Source organism: Pelophylax lessonae (assembly GCF_965119305.1).
Source record: "Pelophylax lessonae genome assembly, chromosome: 7".
In the NCBI taxonomy this organism is placed as follows: domain Eukaryota; kingdom Metazoa; phylum Chordata; class Amphibia; order Anura; family Ranidae; genus Pelophylax; species Pelophylax lessonae.
In genome coordinates, this window is record NC_138774.1 from 34552567 (window position 1) to 34572785 (window position 20219).

At 47.7% G+C, this 20219-nt stretch overlaps 1 protein-coding gene across 1 annotated transcript in view; it reads left to right on the forward strand.

Moving 5' to 3' along the window:
* Positions 1-20219, forward strand: part of VPS52 (VPS52 subunit of GARP complex) — a 65080-nt gene that overhangs the window by 44158 nt on the left and 703 nt on the right. Inside the window, exons 11-19 of the mRNA XM_082263687.1 lie at positions 1706-1839; positions 11427-11582; positions 11683-11801; positions 14387-14510; positions 14599-14694; positions 16400-16507; positions 16596-16661; positions 18727-18838; positions 18924-19042. Coding sequence (XP_082119813.1) covers positions 1706-1839; positions 11427-11582; positions 11683-11801; positions 14387-14510; positions 14599-14694; positions 16400-16507; positions 16596-16661; positions 18727-18838; positions 18924-19042 — 1034 coding nt within the window. The remainder of the gene's footprint in view (positions 1-1705; positions 1840-11426; positions 11583-11682; positions 11802-14386; positions 14511-14598; positions 14695-16399; positions 16508-16595; positions 16662-18726; positions 18839-18923; positions 19043-20219) is intronic.

The window sequence follows — 20219 nt, forward strand, 5'->3', positions numbered from 1 at the left end:
GAGTCTCCAGTGGGGCAGGGAACCGGCCTATGCTCAGATACAGTTTACACCACCCATGCTGGGGGGAGGCCTGCACACTGTCCTTGTCTTCATCCTGCATTCAGTAGGTCAGAAGTGGAGACTTTTTACTTCTCATCACCAGTAATCCTTTAGGCATGTCTGTGGCAGAAGCGGTGCAGCCTTTTAACGAGCAATCAGAGCGGCCCGGGGGGCAATTGCCCCCCTGGCCCAGTCCTCCCCTGGGAAGCTTGGAGGAGAGCTTACGAGTGTCATAGTGCATAAGTACTCTGCCCCCCCCCCCCCCCACCACCACCAACAATATTTATTTCCACTTTAAAGCCCATCTTTTCCTTCAATTATTTTTTGAAGGCTCCTTCCTTCCAATGCACTGCTCACCCTCTCTATGCTCCACCACTATCCTCTTCAACATGATATTAAAGGCAGATTTTTTTTTCTTTTTAATATTTTACTACCAAACATGTCATACTTCTGCTCTGTGCAGTTGGTTTTGCACAGAGCAGCCCTGATCCTCCTCTTCTTAGATCCCCCGTCAACGCTCCTGATTCTTCTCCCTCCTACTGAGTGCCTCCAAAGTAAGCAGCTTGCTATGGGGCCCCCAAGTAGGCTCACCCCTGAGCTGCTGCTGTGTGTGTCCATTCATGGGCACCGCCCCTGCTCTCTCCTCATTGGCTCACTAGCTGTGATTGACAGTAGCAGGAGCCAATGGCTCCCACTGCTGTCTCAGCCAATGAGGAGGAAGAGACCCAGGAGAGCCGCTGCTTTCGTGCACATCTCTTGATGGAGATGGGGCTCAGGTAAGTATTGGGGGGGCTGCTGTACACAGAACGTTTTTTTTTTTTTTTTTTTATCTTTATGCATAGAATACAAGAAGGCAAAAAAAACCTTGAGTCTTTACAACCACTTTAAGCTAGCCATACACTGACTAAAATTTAGCAGGGTCTGGCCGAATTTCGATCAGTGTGTTTTCCCCTGCTTAACAGAAGTCAATTGTTTATTCGACTTCTGTCAAAGAGACATGATGGGAATATTTTTCATCAATCAGCAGCTGCAGCCGCTTATCAGAGTATTCCGACATCGGTGGGTACCACTGTCCGAATACAATGTCCTATGGGGGAAAGGGCGAAATTCCTCCATCCACTTTGGGGAATCTGGATGAAAAAAACTGTGTATGGCCAGCTTTACACAGCCCAGCCAGGCTGCACAGCCAGGTCCGTGATTTCACTTTCATTCACTTAAGCAATACAGCTTGGTCACTTCTCTTCCCCCAACGCGACCAGGTTTTATATTACACCCTATGGCAGTGATGGTGAACCTTGGCACCCCAGATGTTTTGGAACTACATTTCCCATGATGCTTATGCACTCTGCATGGTAGTTGATCTCATGGGAAATGTAGTTCTAAAACATCTGGGGTGCCAAGGTTCACCATCACTGCTATGGTATATGAAAGGTGGACTGTGCCTTTAAAGTTCTGAGAAGTTGATGTTTTTGCATGCCTTTATCTGTATGTATTTGTATTGTATGGTATGTTTACTTTTTTTTTTATGGGGGGGGGGTTGAATTTCTTTGAGTCTGTGGGTTTCATGATATTAATATTTAATAACCTAATTTTGGACCACTGAAGTTATGTGTTTTGTGTATGTCAGAGTCAAAACATCAGTTTATATTTTCCTTAATCTGGACACGCTTCTTCTCCAAGCCAACACTGCGCAGTAAGAATACGGTGTTTACTGTCGGTAACCGGGCCGCCATCATCAGTCCTACAGAGCTGGAGGGTCCCATCATTGTGCCGCACTCAGCGCAGAAGAGTGATGTCAGGGTGAGAACTGTCTGTAAGGAGCGGGGTGTGGGCTGGGATGATGTAAATACACTATCCTGCATTCTCAGTCTGCATATAATGGGGGTGATTTACTAAAACTGGAGAGTGCATAATCAGGTGCAGCTGTGCATGGTAGCCAATCAGCTACTAACTTCAGCTTGTTCAATTAACCACTTGCCGACCGCCCACCGTAATATTACTGCGGCAGGGGGGCTCGGCTGCTTCCAGTCACGTAGTACTACGTGACTGGAGTGCATGTGGTTTCGCGCAGTGTTAATTTCGTCGACTAAAACGTTTTAGTCTACTAAATTAACACAATTTTAGTCGACTAAAATACGACTAAAACTAAAATGGCATTTTAGTCATAACACTAAAACTAAATAAACAATTGACTTAATCAAAATTAACACTCCTCTGCTGGCCATTTCTATATCGGCAACACAATTCCATCCAGAGCATGTAATAATAGCACATTAAAGTTTAAACATGTATTGCACCACCGCATACGCATAAGTAAGGGGCATCTACTAAGCTGCTGAAAACTAAACAATTAAGAAAAAGGCTTTTCTTATATTTTTCCCTAATATTTAATGTTGGTAATATATTCAGGTAATATGTGCAATGACATTACAGCCAATGGAGTTTACAGCAGTGTTAATTTCGTCAACGAAAATGTTTTCATCCCCGCTTTTGTCACCGGCATTTTTCAACTGACGAAAACAAGACGCAAAGTATAGCACATTTTCGTCAAATGACGACAACTATGATGTAAATCAAATCCGTTTTCGTTAACAAACGAAAACTAAACGAGAATGTGAGGCCAGGACGTTTACCCAACTTCCGATTTCCACGGAGCTCCGCCTGTGTGACGTCTGGCGTGGCGTGCCCCGTGACGTCCGACGTGAGGAGTGGACTACTACAAGAGAGTCGACTCGAGACCAGTCACCTGACCTCACCAGAGCACTGCAGCTGCAGCACTACAGCCAGACGCGCCAGACCCGACTCATCACATGGCACTGGCACCCGGCCACCACCACATCCAGAGCAGAGCACCCACTGTGAGTTAACAGCCAGGCCAGCTATTACTGCCTCCCTGAGTCCCCTCAGACCATTCACCACTGGCATCCGATTCCGCCTTCCATCCAGGACTGTGTGCATGCATATAAGCCGCTGAGGCCCGTCCGGCCCATCCTGTTCAACAACTTCAGTTCAGAGTCAGACCAGAGACCACCCTGAAACCTGAGACCCCCATCCAGCACTCTGAGCAGCACTGTGTGCACTCACTGCACTGACTGCAGGCAGCAGCATTACAGGCCTCCTCTCTGACCTGACCATGACCATTTAGATGACTAAAATGAAGTACGTAAAATGTAGGACGTTTTAGTCGACTAAAATGTAAGATGTTTTAGTCGACTAAAATATACTGGAGTTTTAGTCGACTAAATACGACTAAAACTAAAACACTTGCAGAAGACTAAAATGGGACTAAAAGTAAAATGCCATTTTAGTCCTAAGACTAAAACTAAATTGAAATTTGCTGCCAAAATTAACACTGGTTTCGCGGCGCCCGAGTGTGTGTCTAAACACAGCGGGAGGCGGGCCGCGGGAGTAGCGGCGGCAATTGCCGCTGCCCTCCTGCGATCGTCCAGGAAACCGAGAGAAGACCTGCCTGCTTATGTAAACATAAGTGCAGCGGTGGACCACCTTCACTTAACTGGCACCCTCCCCAGCTGCACATGCTCATCTTTGTTTTCGTTTTCCTCACTACTCTGTACAAAATGCCATGTGGATGTGGGAAGCATGTGGCTCATCTTCCGCTCATCTGACAGCACTGGTGCTTTGTGATTGGCTGTTCAGGAGCCCAGCGCTGTGATGTGAAGGGGAAAGGGTTACCAGGCCTGTGTAGACATTTGCCCATACATGGGCAAAGCACAAGTTCACTTTAGGGAGAGCGTAATGGGAGAACTGGAAACACCCAAAACTCCAAAATAGGAGAGAGTGGAAAACTTTAAGGGTAGGTTCACACTTAGGGGTTGATTTACTAAAGGCCAGTAGATGTGCAAATCATGTGCAAGGAAAATAAAACAACTGCATTTTTGCTTACACATGATTGGATATTCTTTGCAAAGTAAAGGTTCACCTTCATTTACTAAGCTCTGAAGCAACACTTTGCAAAGTGCACAGTCTATTTGCTTTTAGCAAATCCACTCATCGTCTCGTGAACCAGCAGTTTTTTTTATGCTAAATGCATAGGGTAGCCCATTCATTTCAGTACTGTAACTAGGGTATCTTTTTGGACGTTGAGCTATAAACACAGTTCTTAAAGTAAAACTATAAGGAAAACTTTTTTTCTCTTACGTCCTCCGACAGTCGCCGCCTCTTCATATTCGTCACATATGGGGTATTAGACTTTGCTCCGAAGGAGTAGCTAGGCAACAGAATATGTTAACAATAAAGCTTTAACATATCCCACCCTCAAGGGGTGGTCCCCTCAGTCAATACCCTCCTACTTCCTGCAACCATATCTCAGTTTTAATGTCTAGCTTGTCAGGAGTGGCTGGCTCTCTCTGTGCTGGGACTTTTTGTCCCAGACTCTTTCTTCTTTTTAATATTTTATTTGAGTTTTTTCTCTACCTTTACTTAGCTGTTGTTTTTGTCAGCATTAGTTAGTTCTTCGGACGAAGAGGATCATGCGGACTGGGTCTCGGGCTGATCCCCCTGATCGCAGGTCGTGGGTCAGTGGCTTCCCAGTCTGCCATCGAGCGTTCAGCCAGGTAACGCTCCTGGCACGGTGAACGACCCATCCCTGTTCGGTGCAGGGATGTTTGGTGAGGTGGCTACCTCACCGGACGCTGTGCGGTTTCTTAACCGCCATTGTGTGCGTCTTGAATTGCGACTCTCCCTGCCTCATGTGCAGCGGCTTGTTCGCCTGTGCGGGTTCCCCAGGCCATATGAGGTAAGTGTGTCTATGTGGGGACCTGTCTGTCTGGGGGGGGTCTCAGTCTGGGACTGTGTAACCTGCCTTTAAATCACACTGCTTGTCTCCCTATCTCTCGGCTGCATGCTGTGGGCTGCAAGGGGGGGGGGGGGAGCTGTATGACACTGTGTGTGTCAGGCTGGGCAGTGTGAGGTGCTGTGTGCTGTGGGGCATGTTTTTAATGGCATGTTGGGGCATATACAGCGATCGCTGCGGCGATCTAACATGTATCCATATAATGGGATGAAATTGTGTGTGTTTTTATGCACTGTGGAGCGGCGGTTTCGGCGCCAAACGATGCCATTTTACCGGCGCCCGCTCCGGCCGCATGGTTTACATGCACGGCGGCCATTTTCTTGTAGCCTCCATAGGCTTACATAGAGCGCCCTGGCAGCATCACTTCCTTTTTCCTGGAACACCGGTCGAGGCAGCAGCAGCAGCGGGGTCTCCTCAGGTTTTATCCTTCTATTCCTGTTGTCCATTGCCTGTATTCAGTCTGTATATTCCCTGTGGGGGTCTCATTGTGCCTGAGTGTGTGCGGTGGGCTGCGCTTACCGCGCTTGCTGAAAGGGGGCAGTTAACCCTTGGTTGTCTGGCGTACAGGGGCAATGGATTCTCAGGAGGGCAAGTTTCCCACAGTATTGGTGGAAAGCCAGGGGACCGCTGTTTCCCCCCCAGGGGGGGATTTAGCCACTATTGTGGCTGGCCTTGCTGCCCAGGTGCAAATGCTGGTGGCTGCTCAATCTACTAAACGGCCCAGAGTTACTCTGTCCTCCGATTCTGAGGGTGAAGGTGATGGGGCTGTTCTGGCAGGGACCTCCCTATCGGGGTCCCGCTCCTCTCTTGATCTGGTGGGGTCTGAGGTAGAGGCTGAGGTTGAGGGGGTTGATAATTCTCCCCCTGGCTCGCCTGAAGAGCTTGCAATCATGGATGAGTTGATTGCTTCCATTAAGCAGACGCTATGTTTGCAGGACGAAGTGTGTCCCCCCGCTGCCTTGGCGGCTTATGGGACGCAGAGAAAACGCAGGACGCCGCAGGTTTTTCCCTGCAATGCTGATTTTCAGCGCGCGGTAAAGGATCAATGGCGCGATCTGCGCAAACCTTTTGCGGTACCAAGTAAATTCAAGCTGCGTTATCCCTTCTCCCCTGCCACTGATGAACGGTGGTGTGTGCCTCCACCAGTGGATCATGCAATTGCGGTTTTGAACAAAGCCACTGCGATTCCTGCAGAGGGGTCCCCTGTTTTCCGTGATGCCACGGATAGGAGACTGGAGTCTCTTGCCCGTCATACTTATTCTGTTACGGGTTCTATGCTTAAAGCTCTATTTGCTTCTCTCATGGCGGCCCAGGCGATCGCAAGTTGGACGCAGATGCTTAGGCGCGTCCTAGTGGCCGATTCGGCCTCGGCGGCGACCCTGGACATGGTGGATCAGATCCACCAGGGTGTCATGTATCTGTGTGATGCGGACCTGGACCTGATTCCGTTGGCTGCACGTGTGCACAGCGTGGCGGTGTTGTCTCGCCGCCTGGTTTGGTTGAAATGTTGGTCGGTGGACCAATCTTCACGTAAAACCTTAGCCAATCTGCCTTATGATGGGTCTCGCCTTTTTGGGGAGTCTCTGGATGTGTTGATTAAGGGGATCACCGGGGGTAAGAGCACTCTCTTGCCCCATTTCCCCAAGGCTAAGGGGGCTTCTGGGAAGAAGCATGCGAATTTTCGGCCCCCTCAGGGGGCCTTTCGTGCCTTTCGGCCGCACTACAAGGGCAAACCGTTCAAGGGCCAGGGCTCTCAGAAGAAACCCTGGTCTGGGAAACAGAAGTCCGGCCAATCCGGACCTGCGGCCCATAACAGTTCGGCCTGAAGGGGCGCCCTCACCCAGTTTTGGGGTGGGGGGACGCTTGCTCGGTTTTCTTCAGCCCTGGTTGGCCCGTGTGCGGGACAGATGGGTTCTGGAAATCGTTCGATCTGGTTACAAGATCGAGTTTCTCTCTCGGCCAGAGAGCAGATTTTTTCCCTCAAATCTACAACTGTCTCCAGAGCGCCTGCGGGATCTGCACCTGGCGGTGCGGGACCTGAGGGCTCAGGGAGTGGTGGTTCCGGTGCCTCATCGGGACAGATTTCGGGGGTTTTATTCCAATCTGTTCACCGTGCCCAGAAAGGAGGGCAAGGTTCGTCCAATTCTGGACTTGAAAGCTCTGAACCGCTCTGTGCGGGTTCGCAAGTTCCGCATGGAATCCCTGCGCTCGGTGGTGGCTGCCCTGGTTCCGGGGGAATTCATGGCCTCCATCGATTTGAAGGATGCGTATCTTCACATCCCCCTATTCGAGGGTCATCAGAGATACCTTCGATTTGCCATTGCGGAGGATCACTACCAGTTCGTGGCGTTGCCCTTTGGGCTCGCCTCGGCTCCGCGGGTCTTCACCAAGGTGCTGGCACCGGTTCTGGCATTATTGAGAGCCCAGGGCATTTCTGTCCTGGGGTATCTGGACGACATTCTGATTCGGTCTGCGACCAGTCAGGGTCTGGAGAAGGACCTGTCTGTCACGATACAAACTCTGCAGGAGTTCGGTTGGACGATAAATGTTCCAAAGTCGACGCTGAGTCCGTCGGTTCGTCTTCCCTATCTGGGAATGATACTGGACTCGGTGCAGGCGAAGGTCTTCCTGCCGGAAGACAAACTCAGGACTCTTCAGGAGGAAGTCGGGTCCCTCAGGGACGTTCCGAACTCGTCTCTGCGAACGTGTATGAGATGTCTGGGATTGATGGTCTCGGCTTTCGAGGCGATTCCTTTTGCGCAGTTTCACACGCGGGGTCTCCAGGCGGAGATCTTGTCCAAGTGGGACGGGCGACCTCAATCTCTGGATCTTCAGATCTCGTTGAGTCATCGCACCAGGGAAAACCTTCTGTGGTGGCTCCAGTCCCCGTTGGTGTCCGGGGGCAAGTCGTTTCGTCCGATCTCATGGACGATAATCACCACGGATGCCAGCCTGTCGGGCTGGGGTGGTGTTCTGGGCTTTCTGTCCGCCCAGGGGACCTGGTCGGAGGGGGAGTCTTCCCTCCCGATCAACATTCTGGAATTGCGTGCGATAAGGCTCTGTCTTCATCGCTGGACGGACCGGCTGCAGGGCTGCCCGGTTCGGGTGCAGACGGACAATGCCACGGCGGTGGTCTACATCAACCACCAAGGGGGCACCAGGAGTGCCCGAGCGGCTCGAGAAGTGGCCGACATTCTGTCTTGGGCCGAGACTCATGTCCCGGCGATAACGGCGGTTCACATTCCGGGAGTGGAGAACTGGCAGGCGGACTATCTGAGTCGCCAGACCCTGGATCAGGGGGAATGGTCTCTCCACCCGGCTGTCTTCCAGATGTTGTGCGCGAAGTGGGGTCTTCCAGATGTGGACCTGTTCGCGTCTCGCCTCAACTACAAGGTGAAGAGGTTCGTGGCAAGGACGCGCGACCCTCGGGCAGACGCGTCGGACGCATTAGTGGCCCCGTGGCATCAGTACAGGCTGATGTACGCGTTTCCACCGATTCAGTTGCTGTCCCGGTTCCTTCGCAGGTTACACTCGGAACGCAGCACGGTGATTCTTGTGGCACCGGACTGGCCTCGCCGGTCCTGGTACGCAGACCTCGTGAATCTGGCGGTCGACGCCCCCTGGCGTCTGCCTCTTCGGGACGATCTACTGTCTCAAGGACCGATTTACTATCCTGCTTTACAGTCGCTGGCTTTGACGGCCTGGCTGTTGAGACCGAGGTCCTGAAGGAGAAGGGTCTCTCTCCAGAGGTTGTTCATACCTTGATCAACGCGAGGAAGTCTTCCTCGGGAAAGGTTTATTACCGTACTTGGAAGGCGTATTTTGCCTGGTGTGAGTCCAGGGGGTTTTCCCCCCGCATGTACTCGGTTTCCCGTGTGCTGTCTTTCCTTCAGACGGGTGTCGATCAGCGTTTGGCGCTGGCTACGATAAAGGGTCAGGTGTCTGCGCTGGCCGTTCTGTTTCAACGTCCCGTGGCTTCCAACTCCTTGGTTGGCACTTTTATTCAGGGTGTGCGGCATCTGGTTCCTCCTAGGAGGGATCCTTTGCCCCCTTGGGACTTGAATCTAGTCCTATCTGTGTTACAACGTGCTCCTTTTGAACAGATCAGGGAGATCTCGTTGTCTATGTTGTCCAAAAAGGTCGCCTTTTTGGTGGCGATCACTTCGGCTCGCAGAGTGTCGGAACTGGCGGCTTTGTCCTGCAAGTCTCCGTACCTGGTTGTTCATTTGGATAAGGTGGTCTTGCGACCTAATCCTTCTTTTCTGCCGAAACGAGTTTCGGAATTCCATCTTAACGAGGATATTGTTTTGCCTTCGTTGTGCACGAAGCCTAAACATCCAAAGGAGGTGTGATTGCATTCTCTGGATGTTGTTCGGGCGATTAGGGTTTACCTTAAATCGACTGAGTCTTTTCGAAAGACGGACTCCTTGTTTGTTCTTCCAGAGGGTCCTCGGAAGGGCATGGCGGCTTCCGCCTCTACCATTGCCAAATGGATCAGGCAGACCATTGAACAGGCCTATGCCTTGCAGGGGAAGGTTCCCCCTGTGCCTGTGAAGGCGCACTCTACTAGATCTCTGAGTACGTCTTGGGCCTGTCGTCATGGGGCTTCTGTAGCCCAGGTGTGTAAGGCGGCGACTTGGTCGACCGTACACACTTTCACAAAATTCTACAAAGTAGATGTTCAGGCATCGGCGGATGCTTCCTTTGGCCGCAAGGTTCTTAGTGCGGCTGTTCCCTAGGGTCCCTTGTTGGGGACTCCTGGCTGTTGGGATAAGTTTTGTATCCCCTGGTTTTTTGTCTTTTCCTGGGTTGTTGCTCCTGTTGAGCACTTATTTTTGCTGTTGCCCAGCTGGTTTCCTTCCTTTGGTAAGGTTCCTTTCTTTGATGTGGAGACTGCGTTGCCTTTCGGCGCGGATGCGTTTCCCACCCCTCATGTTTGCACTGCTTTGGGACGTCCCCATATGTGACGAATATGAAGAGGCGGCGACTGTCGGAGGACGTAAGAGAAAACGGAATTTTTGTAAAATCTTACCTGTAAAATTCCTTTCTCTGAGTCCTCCGACAGTCGCCGCCCCCGCCCCTCTTTTGGGGTTTGAATGTATACTCTACTGCTATTCCACTAAAACTGAGATATGGTTGCAGGAAGTAGGAGGGTATTGACTGAGGGGACCACCCCTTGAGGGTGGGATATGTTAAAGCTTTATTGTTAACATATTCTGTTGCCTAGCTACTCCTTCGGTGCAAAGTCTAATACCCCATATGTGACGAATATGAAGAGGCGGCGACTGTCGGAGGACTCAGAGAAAGGAATTTTACAGGTAAGATTTTACAAAAATTCCGTTTTTTTTTTTTTCAATTTTGGATAGCAAGGCAGGGTGATAACCCCTGTCAGATTTTTTTTTTCGCCATCTTTGTCCAATTGGGGAGATTTCCCATCACTTCCTGTTCCATAGCCAAAAAGGAAGTGAGAGGAAATCCCTGCAAATTAAGAGAATTCCTTTGGGACCCCCAGGTCATCAGAACTAGTGTCCCCATTGGAAGATTTGCCTTCTATTACTTTTTTGGGGACAACCCAAAATTTGGGATTTTCTTTTACTTTCAATGGTAATGGTCAACAGGACAAATGGAAAGGGCGAATCTCCCTAACAGGGGCACAGACAGTAATAAAAACTGACAGGAATTTTAATCCATCTCTACGCTACCCAAAACATAAAAAAAATGTTGTGCCTTTAATTATACTTTAACCTCGCGTTCTTGACTCATGCAAAGATGAGTATCTGCGTGCTGCGTTTGGGGTGTCATTAATTGCGCACATTCACTAAACGCTCAAGATCTCACAACTTAAAGCGGAGTTCCGGCCTCAAAATCGAAAAAATTGATTTTAGGCCATCCACTTGCTGAGTGTCACCTGAAAAAGAAATGGATGCTCCCGATTTTTTTTTTGTTCACTTACCTTGTTATAGAAGAAAATATACTCAACTTCCTTCCACTTCCTCCCTCGGCGCCCGCGGCCCACGATGACTCCTGGGAGCTGAACGTCATCGCTCTCAGCAGTCAATGCGCCTGCACCGGCCCCGCTCGTCACTTCCGGTGCAGGTGCGGCATTCCCTGCTAAACATCTTCTGGGCATGCCAAGAAGCTGTGCATGGATGACGCGCCTGCACCGGAAGTGATGAGCGGGGCCGGTGCAAGGCATTCTGGGACTCCGACATCACCGAAGAGGACGCAGAAGAGGAGGCGCTGGCTTCAGCTGCCCACACCTGAGATGGCAGCGCTGGAGAAGAAATTTTCAAGGTAAGTATTTCTTCTAAAAGGTAAGTGCGAACCGGGACAGATCAGAGGCTATCCATTGTGGAATGCACTAGCCCTGACTGTCCCGGGGGTATTTTTATCTAAATTTCACCCCCGAGGCCGGAACTCAGCTTTAAGTACCGAAGAGAGATTCAAAACCAGTTGGTGACTCAGCCTGTAATTTAATTATATATTTTGGGATTGATCCAAATAAAATGGTCACATGTATTCTAAACGGAAGACTTGCATGCAGTGCTAATGCAGACCCTTCTTTTTCCACCAGTACCCGTTTGAGTCTCTGTTCCGCAGTCAGCACTACGCCCTCCTCGATAACAGCTGCCGGGAATACCTCTTCTTATCCGAGTTCTTCCTGGCGAGCGGCTTGGCAGCTCAGGAACTCTTCAACACGGTTATGGGCAAAACTTTATCCATGTTCCTGGTGAGACACCCTCCAAGCAGGAGACCAATCATTACACCGTGACCCAAGGGAGACTGAATTCCATTTTCTCTAACCTGTTTTTTTTCTCTGTGTTTTACAGAAGCACATTGACTCCTATGTATCCGACTGCTTTGACAGCATCGCCATTTTCCTGTGTATACACATTGTGCTACGCTATAAAGGCATCGCTCAAAGGAGAGACATCCCTGCTATAGACAAGTGAGACAGCCCAGTGACACGTAACACTTCTGATTTAGTGAGCTAATTCAGTAGAGAAAAGAGTAATGAGCAAGGTGCAGGAACCCGTACCAATGAGAACGCAACCTTCGCTGGTCTGATTTTATTACACTAAATTGTGATTGGCTATTGCTTTGCACAGCTTATCGTTTTACTTTTTACAGCCTTACGGAATACAGTGTCAGGTAATAAGTGTAGGTTTATTATTGCAGCTGAAAAACTTGATAATAATGAATGAAGCTGATGTTTTTTATTTAGATATAGGTATAACAATGGGCCTGATTAAAATGAAGTGATTAAAGCGGAGTTCCGGCCTCAAAATCGAAAACGATTTTGGGCCATCCGCTTGCTGAGGGCCACCTGAAAAAGAAATGGATGCTCCCAATTTTTTTTTTTTTTGGCCACTTACCTTGTTATTGAAGAAAATATACTCACCTTCCTTCCACTTCCTCCCTCTGCGGCCGTGGCCCGCTCCGTCTCTTCCGGCTTGCGATGAACGTCATCGCTCCCAGGAGTCAATGCGCCTGCACCGGCCCCGCTCGTCACTTCCGGTGCAGGTGCGGCATTCCCTGCTAAACAGCTTCTGGAAATGCCCAGAAGCTGTGCAGGGATGCTGCGCCTGCACCGGAAGTGACTAGCGGGGCCGGTGCAGTGCATTCTGGGACTCCGACGTCACCAAAGAGGATGCAGAAGTGGAGCTGCCCACACCTGAGATGGCAGCGCTGGAGAAGAAATTTTCAAGGTAAGTATTTCTTCTAAAAGGTAAGTGCGACCCGGGACTGTTCAGAGGCTATCCATTGTGGAATGTACTAGCCCTGACTGTCCTGGGGGTATTTTTATCTAAATTTCACCCCCCGAGGCCGGAACTCCGCTTTAATGTGTAATTACACAACAAACCTCTCACCCAGCGCTCAAACAAAACGAATCTCAATCTCTTCCTCTCCCAGTATTATTTTGACAAAGCTGCTGCAATAAACAAATATACAGTAAAACCTTGGATTGTGAGCATAATTTGTTCTGGAAACATGCTTGTAATACAAAGCACTCTTATATCAAAGCGAATTTCCCCATAAGAAATAATGCAAACTCAGATGATTCGTTCCATAAGTCCTTCAGTTTATAGTCTATATACAAAGATTATAGCAATGTGATTGGTTGTGTAACCATAAAAATGTCCATCCACAATATGCAGCCTTCCCAAGGGGATTAGAAGCAAAATCCAGCAGAGCTACAGAATATAAGAGAGATGAGAGGCGCCTCTAAGTGTAGCAATATGGTTACATTTAATGAAGGTTCAACATTTAGCAACTCACATGGTTGATGATTGGAACAGGCACATCTAAGGATGCAGGCATCCGGGGTAAAGCTGTCCACATAGACCATCTTCTGAACCACCGACTCTCACCACTGTCAGTCTGCAATCGTGACCGGGAAGAATAGCCTGCAGTAGAGTGATCTTAAAGTGAGGCTTTGAATCACTTGTGGAGCGCAGCGGGGAAGGGATGATGAAGATGGCAGTGCGGAGGATGGTCTATGTGGACAGCTTTACCCCGGATGCCGGCATACTTAGATGTGCCTGTTTTAATCATCAACCACGTGAGTTGCTAAATATTGAACCTTCATTAAATGTAACCATATTGCTACACTTTAGAGGCTCCTCTCTTCTTTTTTATACATGAGGCTACTTGTATATCAAGACATCGCTTGTATATCAAGTCAAAATTTAAAAAATGTGCTTGTCTTGCAAAGCGCTCTCAAACCAAGGTTTTACTGTAATGTTATAAAACTCTGTATGTTACCTTACCAAATTTGCAATAGTACACAATTATTACAATTGGAAAAGACCAACATTAGCAGCGCTATATAACGTCTTTGTTTACAAAAGGCCTTTGATGTAAAATTAGCAATCTAATAGTCCAATAATGTTCTTTCCTTCACCGGTGTACATATATTTGGATGCTCACACCATGCGCCTTCATCACACCTCTCGTGATTCCCTTTAAGGCAATGGACACTCACCGGAAAGACAGTATACTGCGCCTTTAATTAAACATATCATTTGGGTGTCAGCCTCCACTCCATCATAAACCTCCAGAGCGAGCTTTGAATCCTCCGCTTCCTGTTCATTTGATCGCTCTTAGATGTTGCATGGCAAGTGGCAAGTATGAATGGAGCCTTAGTGCCGGTTCACACTAGGTCGCTGCGACTTTGGGGGCGACCTGTGAAGTCGCGTGCAGCGCGGACTTCATATAATGGAAGTCTATGCAAGTCGCTCCGAGGTCGCCCCGAAGTAGTACAGGACCCTTTTTCTAAGTCGGAGCGACTTGTGTCGCTCCTATTAAAACGGGTCCTGTAGCACTGCATGGACCGCGACTTGTCAGGCTGACAAGTCGCCTGACAAGTCGCAGTAGTGTGAATGGGCAGTTAGACAGACTTTACCATCAATAATGCTGTAACTTGCTGTATTTTAAAAACAACCCCCATGGTGTTGTCTGCCTTATATTTGTATGAAATAACAGCTATAGATACACCAAGTAGGTTCCTTTGATGTGTGTTGTGACCCGCAGGTACTGGGACGCCCTGCTGGACATGCTGTGGCCCCGCTTCCAGTATATCCTGGAGTTAAACATTCAGAGTATCCGGAACACAGACCCGCAGAGGCTGGGCAATCTGGACACAAGGCCCCACTATGTAAGTTTTAAAGTACTTCCCTAATTTACATAGAATTATACACGTCTGTCCCTGTACCATTCTATTCACACCTTGTCTGTTTTCCCAGATAACTCGCCGCTATGCCGAATTTTCATCTGCCATCGTTAGTATAAATCAGACATTCACAAATGAGAAGACCAATACCCTCCTGGGACAGCTGCAGGTAAATATAATCTGTATAGAGCTGAGCTTCACAGGAAAACCTCAATGAACTAGACAGCGAGGAGGGCGTGTTCTCAGAAATGAAAATGTTTGTGTTTACCGGCACAACCAATAAAATCCCAGCTTTCATTTTACCATTGTAGACAAGAAAATAAAAGAGGCCGTCTGATTGGTTAACAGCTTGCCTACTGCCCTATAGCACATTTACTGCCGCAGGGCGGCCATGCTGTTTAGGATCACGTATATGTATGTGTTATATATATATATATATATATATATATATGTACACATATATAGATATATACACACACACACATATATATATATATATATATATATATATATATATATATATGTATATATATATATATATACGTGCCCCTGCACTTCCGGGTACTGGGCTCAAGTGCGTGCCACCGGCGGCTCGCTCCCGCTGCAATTCTACACAGTGGGAACTGATTAGCGGGCCCGATGTCCGCCGGCACCTACTGATCATTCTGTACAACACAGGTAGAACAGCGATTTGTCAGTACAGAAGGCATTGATCCTGTGTTCCTGTAAAGCAGAAACACCGATCTATGCCTTCCACTAATAAAAGCACCTCCCCCACTACACTGAAACACCAGCTTAGGCACATATTTAACCCTTTGATCTCCCTTGATGTTAACCCCTTTCCAGCCAGTGTCATTAGTACAGTGTATATTTTTAGCACTAATCACTATATTAGTTTCACTGGTCCCAAAAAGTGTCACTTAGTGTCCGATTTGTTCACGGCAATATCGCAGTCCCGCTAGAAGTCTCTTATTGCCAACATTGCTAGTAAAAAATATAAAAAAATATAAAAATTCCATAAATATATCCCATAGTTAGTAGAAACTCTACCTTTTGCACAAACCAATCAATATACGCTTATTGGGATTTTTTTTTTACCAGAAATATGTAGCAGAATACATATTGGCCTAAATTGATAAAGAAATTCGATTTTTTACATTTTTTATTGGATATGTTTTAGAGCATAAAGTAGAAAATATTGTTTTTTTTGTTTCAAAATTATCGGCCATTTTTTGTTTATAGCGCAAAAAATAAAAAACGGTGATCAAATATCAACAAAAGAAACCTTTATTTATAGGGAAAAAAAGGACATGCATTTTATTTGGGTACATTGTCGCACGACTTCGCAATTGTCAGTTAAAGTAGCGCAGTGCCGTATAGCAAAAAATGGTCTGGTAATGAAGGGAGGTAAATCTTCTGGAGCTGAAATGGTTAAAGTAGAAGTCCACCCTAACACTACAATCCCTGCATCTACAGACCTGCATGATCTAACACTGACTTATCTAGCCCTGTAAAGAAGGAATCTGTGTACTTACCTTTTTTGAAGCCGATCCGACCCGACCCGATCCTACGCTGAGCTGTCAGCCGCAGCTTCGCTGGAGAGGTGGGTGTAGAGGACACAGCCGACAACGGAAGCCCCATAGTAAGTGTATGGGTGACGTCGCTTCCCATTCATTTCACAGCCGCTGTCGGCCGTGTCCTCTGCAGAGCTTCCGCCGCTGGAGATCGGGTCGGATCTGCTTCAAAAAAGGTAAGTATATGGATTTCTTCTTTACAGGACTAGATAGGTTAGTGTTCGATAGTGAATGTCTGTAGATGCAGGGATTTTAGTGTTAGGGTGGACTTACACTTTAATTCTGGTGTCTTGTTTCCAGGGGGAAGTAGAGAATTTTGTCCTGAGAATGGCAGCGGAATTTTCCTCCAGAAAGGAGCAGCTGATTTTCCTGATTAATAACTATGACATGATGCTCGGTGTACTGATGGTGAGTGAAGCTGCACGATCGCACAGTGTGTGTGAATGCGTCCTCCGTGCATCTCTTCTTCATTGTCGCTGTCATTGTTTATTTCAAGGAACGAGCGTCATCAGACAGTAAGGAGGTGGAGAGTTTCCAGCAGTTACTCAATGCGCGGACTCAGGTCAGTGACTACAAGGATAAGACAGGTATTTGTTGCGTCACACTTAGTTCCAGTTTAAATGAGTGGTGCACCAAAATGGAAACTCTTAACCGAAACTGAAAATTCAAGATGCACTTGCCTGAAAACTGACACCAAAATGGAAAGTTCTTAAAAAAATGTTGACAACAGGCCCATAGTAAAAATACGTTATTACTTTGACGTTAAAGCGGAGTTCCGGCCTCGGGGGGTGAAATTTAGATAAAAATACCCCCTGGACAGTCAGGGCTAGTGCATTCCACAATGGATAGCCTCTGAACTGTCCCGGGTCGCACTTATCTTTTAGAAGAAATACTTACCTTGAAAATGTATTCTCCAGCACTGCCATCTCAGGTGTGGGCAGCTGAAGCCAGCACGTCCTCTTCTGCGTCCTCTTCAGTGACGTCGGAGTCCCAGAATTCCCTGCAACGGCCCCGCTCGTCACTTCCGGTGCAGGCACGGCATCCTTGCATGCCCAGAAGCTGTTTAGCAGGGAATGCGGAGCCTGCACCGGAAGCGACGAGCGGGGCTGGTGCAGGCGCATTGACTCCTGGGAGCGATGAGGGTTCAGCTCCCAGGAGTCATCGCAAGCCGGAAGAGACGGTGCGGGCGGCCGCAGAGGGAGGAAGTGGAAGGAAGGTGAGTATATTTTCTTCTATAACAAGGTAAGTGACCAAAAAAAAAAATCGGGAGCATCCATTTCTTTTTCAGGTGACACTCAGCAAGCAGATGGCCCAAAATGTATTTTTTTCGATTTTGAGGGAGGGAATTTTTTTCAAAGCAAAAGTAAAAAAAAAAAAATGTTCTGATCTTTTGATTTTAAAGGTAAATGAGAGATCTGGGGTCTTTTTGACCCCAGATCTCTCAATAAAGAGGACCTGTCATCCTTATTTCTATTACAAGGGATGTTTACAGTACATTCCTTGTAATAGGACTAAAAGTGATAAAAAAAAAAAAAAGAGGACAGTGTAAAAATAAAAAGTAAAATAAATAATAAAAAAATGTAAAGCATCCCTATCCCTCCGTGCACGCACACAGAAGTTGAACGCATACGTAAGTCGTGCACGTATATGTAAACAGCGTCCTAACTAGGGATCGACCGATTATCGGCAACACTGATATATCGGGGGCCGATATGCACTTTCCCCAATATATCGGCCCCTGAGGTTACCGATATTTCGAAAAAGTGCTGTACCGGAGTGAAGCCTGCAGCTAGAGACATCACCCCGGTACCAGCGTCCATAGCCACAACCGATGTGGCTGAGAAGCCGCTCGGCTGTCATTAAAAGGAGCGGGAGGGGATGTAAACAGCCAAACTTGGCGTTTTGAATGCTTTTAAGTGCAGAGGAGGAGTTTGGGGTCTTTGAGACCCCCAGATCCCTCCACAAGAGTACCTGTAAAAAAAAAAAAAAAAATTTTAATGTCCCAAAATATCGGCCAATATCGACCGATATGCGATGACCAAAATATCGGTATCGCCAATAAAAAAAACGATATCGGTCGATCACTAGTCTTAACCACACGTGAGGTATCGCTGCAAACATTAGAGCGAGAGCAATAATTCTAGTGAATCGCTAGAAAGTGGATCCGAGGATAAAAGTCCACTTTAAGGTCGGTTCACACCAGATGCAGTCTAGTGCGTTTTTTTTCTGCATCAAAAACGCATATACAGTAGGTTATATGGGTTCCAATAGCATAGTACATACCAGTGTGTTCAGTTCCACTACTACTGAATTGTACTGGAACACGGCAAAACACACCAAGAACGCAAATGTCACTATTTAAGATAAAGAAAAAGAGGAAGGAAATTGCACCGGAAAGCATCCCAAACGTGCATGCAGAAACGCATCTGGACTGCGTTTCTATGGTGTGATTGTGTATCATATACAGATTTCTCCAATTGTTGAGAAACCCAATTAAAACTTGCATGCAGAGGAACAGTAGAACACAATCACTGAACAGCACCAACATCAGGAAGTGGAGGGTGCGTATAAAAGGCAGCGTGCCATTCATGTTACCTCACTGACCTTCATCTAAATCTCCATTGTAGGAATTTATAGAGGAGATCCTGGCGCCATCATTTGGTGGGATGACTGCTTTTGTGAAAGAATCTGAATCTCTTATTGAGAAAGGCCAGCAGGATCGCCTGAAGAGCGAGGAAGGTGAGAAGCAATACCAGTTTGCTGCAGTCTCTGCTGATCTGTATGAGAGTGTCTGTTGCAATGACCGGTTCTCTTCTCTGTCCAGCACGGGTGGCTCAGCTGGTGAGAGGATTCTCTGCCACGTGGAAACAGGCGGTGGAGGCGCTGAGCCAAGATGTCATGAGGTCATTTACAAACTTTAAAAATGGAACCAGCATTATACAGGTAATAATCTCTTTTACATTAATGGAATGTATGGGCAGTGGATCACAAATCTGTGATTCCTGCCATTCCCTACAAAGATTTAGAGACCAAATCCTTCTATTGCAGACAAATATTCTTCAATTAGCCAGGATCCAAAAATTACAGATTTCACCTTTCCCTCGTTTCTGCACCAATTTAGACCTCCAAAATTCCTAATGGCAGGAAGGAAATTCCCTCTGTATACCAGCCAGCTTATGCCTCCAGGTTTAAGTTTGGGGTGGGATCTTTGCATAGACATGGTGACTGATTCACTGCACAAGCAGAGGTATCCAATTATTGGTTGCACAGGCAGAGGTATCCAATGATTGGGTGCACAGGCAGAGATATCCAATGATTGGTTGCACAGGCAGAGATATCCAATGATTGACTGCACAGGCAGAGGGATCCAATGATCGACTGCACAGGCAGAGGGATCCAATGATCGACTGCACAGGCAGAGGTATCCAATGATTGGTTGCACAGGCAGAGGTATCCAATGATTGGTTGCACAAGCAGAGATATCCAATGATTGACTGCACAGGCAGAGCTATCCAATGATTGGCTGCACAGGCAGACGGATCCAATGATTGGCTGCACAGGCAGAGGTATCCAATGATTGGCTGCACAGGCAGAGGTATCCAATGATTGGCTGCACAGGCAGAGCTATCCAATGATTGGCTGCACAGGCAGAGCTATCCAATGATTGACTGCACAGGCAGAGGTATCCAATGATTGGTTGCACAAGCAGAGATATCCAATGATTGACTGCACAGGCAGAGGTATCCAATGATTGGCTGCACAGGCAGAGGTATCCAATGATTGGCTGGGAAAGGGTTAAATGTGTGCCTAACTAGTGTTTTTTTATGTGCAGTGTGCTGCTGTAAGACCCTGCTTTGTGCACTGGTGCGCAGTCATGTTGGAACAGGAAGGGGCCATCCCCAAACTGTTCCCACAAAGTTGGGATCATGAAATTGTCCAAGATGTCTTGGTATGCTGACACCTTAAGAGTTCCCTTCACTGGAACTAAGGGGCCAAGCCCAACCCCTGAAAAACAACCCCACACCATAATCCCCCCTCCACCAAATGATTTGGACCAATGCACAAAACAAGGTCCATAAAGACATGGATGAGCGAGTTTGGGGTGAAGGAACTTGACTGG